The 4,112-nt window shown below is 47.1% G+C and overlaps 1 protein-coding gene across 1 annotated transcript; it reads left to right on the top strand.

Moving 5' to 3' along the window:
• Positions 1-1,751: 1,751 nt before the first annotated feature.
• LOC106398577 (protein HEAT STRESS TOLERANT DWD 1-like) lies at positions 1,752-3,716 on the top strand. Its single transcript, XM_048737169.1, has 6 exons — positions 1,752-2,547; positions 2,617-2,720; positions 2,803-2,932; positions 3,015-3,087; positions 3,173-3,291; positions 3,387-3,716. The coding sequence occupies exons 3-6, from the start codon at positions 2,865-2,867 to the stop codon at positions 3,625-3,627; spliced, it is 501 nt and encodes a 166-aa protein (XP_048593126.1). The 5' UTR covers positions 1,752-2,547; positions 2,617-2,720; positions 2,803-2,864; the 3' UTR covers positions 3,628-3,716.
• The last annotated feature ends 396 nt before the right edge of the window (positions 3,717-4,112 follow it).

Below are 4,112 nucleotides of genomic sequence, written 5' to 3'. Positions count from 1 at the left end.
GGTCTTTTGGTACGCTAGTATCAGGAGGTGGGAGTTGAGGTTGACCTTTAGCTCGCTCCAACTGTCGTCGTAAGTCTGTGGGTTTTGACTTGTTAAGCTTCACGCGGAGATCGCTTACTCCGGCATTGAGTTTGTCTCGGAGGTCGCCAATTGGCCCTTCGTTGTTGTTGCCATCGTTTGTCGAGATGCGCCGAGACTTCCGTGCATCGAGCGTCGTCCGGAGATCTCTGCGTGTGGTATCGCTTACGTTTTCCGGCGCGAGGCGCCGTTTAAGGCTGTCTCTCAGGTCTCCGGGTACAGGCGAATCGTCGTTGTCTTCGTCGGACGACAAGGACTGCTGAGAGAGTATAACCTCAATGCGCCTGCGATTAGCCGGATGCTCTTCGTCGGCTGAGGAGTCTCCCCCGCCGTTATCCCGTGGGGTTTCTTCCTCGTCGTCTCGTTGCGGAGTGTCGTTTTGTCGACCTCTGCCAGTGGCTTTGCGCTGGGCCCTTCGTTCCTTGTTCTTGCTCCAGCTCTTACCGTTCTTTGGTTTGGCTTTCAATGGCTCAAATTTAAACTCGCCGCTTGCAAGGGACGAGAGGTAATGTGCGTAGAGGGATTTGCATTCTGAGGTATCGTGTCCCTTGACGTCGTGATACTTGCAATGCTTGGTGAGGTCGACGGTCCGGGAAGGTCCTGCTGCTGATCCGACTCCAGCTGCGGGTTGGGAGGTGCAAACAGAATCGACTTTTTGGTCGGATGACTCGAGTTCTCTTACCCACTTGTTCCACCCCTCTCCGCGAACTACGAGAGTGGAGATTGGTGCGTTATTCTCGTTCACGACATACATGTAACCATCCTTGGGACCGTTTTTGTCGTTTGGAGCGTGTTGGCGCGGTTCTTGTCGCGCATTTGCGTTCTTAGCCGCTGGAGCCTTGGGTGCGCTCATCTTGCTGAGGATTGCGTTGGTGTCCTCCTCCATTCGGATGAAGTTATCAGAGCGTGCGATAGCGTCTTGGAGCGACTTGGTTGGATTCTGGTACAGGTCTTCTCGGAACTTGGAGTGGACCCACAAGGTGTTGCGCAATGCATCGATAGCGATTCCATCTGGGATCTCAATCTTCGACACTACGGCTTTGAATTTCTCCATGTAGTCGCGCAAGCTCTGGTCCTTTTTCTGATTGAGGTTCCATAGGCTGGACGCGGTGGCGCTGCGCTTTGTGAACATGATGTATGTCTTGAGAAAAGCTGCTGATAGGTCGCGGAAACATCCGATTGAGTTCTCCTCCAACTGGGAGAACCAAGTCAGGGCTTGCTCGTGAAGAGTCTCGACGAACAGCTGGCAGTAACCTGCGTCCTTTTCGTCGTCGGGGAGACGAGCTCGCGCCATCGCGATGTTAAAAGCGGTCATATGTTCTACCGGGTCTCCGCCGGGCTTGTACTCAGGTAGGCGCAGCTTTTCTATCTTTCCGAGTTGGACGCTAGTTAGCGCGCGAGTAAAAGGAGTGCGCGAGGTTGCGGCGAGTACGCTCTCTATTTGCGGAGCTGCGCTGGTTACATGGTGGATCTTCTCTCCCATTTGTTGAAGGCTGAGTTTGAGCTCGGCGAGCTCGCGTATTGTCGTGAGATCTGAGCCTGCTGGGGGAGCGTCTGCGAGAAAGGCTTCGTTAGGCTCCGAGTCGTCAGAGATATGGTCGACTCCGGCTGCCGTAGGATTTGTGTTGAAGAGGCGGCGGCGTGTCAGCTGGGGACGGCTAGTTTGTCCCTCAGGGGCTGTGAGCGCCGCGACCAACGCAGCGAGTTGGTCGTTGGTTGTCTTTTGGACTTCGTCTTGGCGGGCGAGTCGAGCCATGACGGAGCTCATGAATTCTGAGGTGATGGGCGGCGCGGCCGCAGGCGTAGGCGTCGGTTCCTCGCCTGGGGCGCCGAAGGCGGCGTCGTCTTGAGCCATGTAGATCTAGAACGTTGCTTTAGTCAGCCCCACGGTGGGCGCCAATTGTTTGTACAGGATTCGGTTGATTAGAATGAAGAACTTAGAAAATGGGGTGACTAAAGACGTTTTATTAGAATCGACACAATGGGTTACAAGACTGATCAAAGATAGGAGACAAGATCAGAGGTTTAAACGACAAGATCAAAGAGATGATTAGGAAACCCTAAATCTAGCCGCTTAGTATGTGATTTGTTCCAAAAGTCCCTCTCTCGTTGCCTCCTCCTCCTCTCTTATAGTACCCTTGTGCGTGATGCCCTAATCGCGCCTATCCTTTGGGCCTTGTCGCCCAAAGGCCGAGTATGTGGGCCTCGATACTATTTCGTCCGAGCCGAGTATAGCTGATCGGCTCAGCTGACCGGCTTAAAGTACTCTAGGGTCGAGCTGACGTTTCTAGCCGCTAAGCCGACTAAGCTCGATCGACCTTGTCGGGCTAGGGCCTGTTATATGATGGGCCTTGTGGAGGGATGTAATCCATCTCCTACATTGCTCATCATGGATGTGTCAACCGCATACGTGCAATGCCTCAAAATCCTCATATCTGTGTCTCTTCGGCAGATTCTGCTCATGTACAGGTATGATATTGTCCATATTCTCAACATATATACTCAATGTGTATTTAATTCTTTTTTTAAACCCTTTAGGTGACTGCATGAGTATGATTCATTTATGGGAGCCAGCTTCCGGTTCATGGACTGTTGATCCTATTCCGTTAGCCGGACACACCGCAAGTGTTGAAGACTTACAAGTAAATTTCTCGCTTTGCAGCTAAATTGTGTGTTAACTGTTACTGTCTCTTTTCAGCTTAATATTCTTTCCTCTGTGTCCAGGTGAAGCCAACGCGTTTGCGTCTTGTTCTGTGGATGGGATTGTTGCACTTTGGGATATCCGAATGGGGAAGTCGCCTGGATTATCTTTCATGGCACATAACGAAGATGTGAATGTCATCTCATGGAACAGGTTCTCTTCCCACTTTGATGTGTAACTTGGTTTTGTGCTGCTTTCAAATTGGCTCATTCGTTGTATTTCCTCTTTCATGAAGGCTGGCTAGTTGCATGTTGGCATCAGGGAGTGATGACGGGACGTTCTCTATACATGATCTTAGAGTTATAAAGGTACTCTGAAGACCATAGGTTTTATAATTTTCATATCAATATCTTAACAAGATTCTGATGTGATAGAATTTGAATCTTGAACTAGGATAAGGATAAAGCTAAGGTAGCTCATTTTGGGTATCATAAGCATCCTATTACGTCGATTGAGTGGAGCGCTCATGAATCTTCGACACTTGCAGTCTCTTCTGGCGATAACCAGCTCACGTAAGCCACAAAGCTTATACAGAAAACATTGATAATCCCCAATAAAATCGATAACACTGTCTAATGTTTTTTTTGGCTATTTGTTGAATCTGCAGGATATGGGATTTATCCTTAAAGATGGATGAAGAAGAGTTCAAAGCACAGAGCAAGGAACAAGTCAACACACCTCAAGACTTGCCTCCTCAGCTACTCTTCGTTCACCAGGGGCAAAAGGACTTGAAGGAACTTCACTGGCACAACCAGATTCCAGGGATGATCGTCTCAACTGCGGCTGATGGTTTCAACATCTTGATGCCTTACAAGATTCAAAACACACTTCCTGATCTCGCTGCTTGAAAAGATTAAGTCTTTTGTCAAATGAAACACTTTTGAAGTATTTTAGTATCTTTGAATCTGTTTTTCTACTTAATTTTTTTTTGTTTCCAGAACGTACTCTTTTACAATTCTCAAGGTTTCATCATCGGTTGTTTTGACTAATGTAAATTTTGAAATGCATTCTCTTAGGCCTAGGCATTCAGATTCGGTTGATTTTTAGTACTATGCTCATAAAATTTGAGATGATTATCCAAAAAATCTAAAAGCTACAGCAAATTCTCTAAAAATATTGTCAAAGCTGAAAATGAAATTTTAGTAATAGTTTTATCAGTGAAATAAAACTTTGAATATTTTCGTTCTTGGAAAAAAGAATTGACATTCAAATTTTTTTTTATTGAGATTTCAATAAGTTGAAATAAAATGAGAAGAGAAAACACTGTTTTAGTAAAGGAAGCTTATGTTGATGAGAAAATCCTTCTTTCATTTGGTTAATTATGAGAATCAGA

Source organism: Brassica napus, chromosome A7, assembly GCF_020379485.1.
Source record: "Brassica napus cultivar Da-Ae chromosome A7, Da-Ae, whole genome shotgun sequence".
In the NCBI taxonomy this organism is placed as follows: Eukaryota; Viridiplantae; Streptophyta; class Magnoliopsida; order Brassicales; family Brassicaceae; genus Brassica; species Brassica napus.
The sequence above is the reverse complement of the archived record's forward strand: the minus strand, read 5'-3'. Positions and strand labels throughout refer to the sequence as shown.

What these genes read in the sequence shown, in the direction of transcription:
- LOC106398577 (XM_048737169.1), top strand. Translation starts at nt 2,865, where the DNA reads ATGGGGAAGTCGCCTGGATTATCTTTCATGGCACATAACGAAGATGTG. An exon ending in AATGTCATCTCATGGAACAG is followed by an intron (nt 2,933 to 3,014) that starts GTTCTCTTCCCA and finishes TCTTTCATGAAG; the next exon opens with GCTGGCTAGTTGCATGTTGG. An exon ending in TCTGGCGATAACCAGCTCAC is followed by an intron (nt 3,292 to 3,386) that starts GTAAGCCACAAA and finishes TTGAATCTGCAG; the next exon opens with GATATGGGATTTATCCTTAA.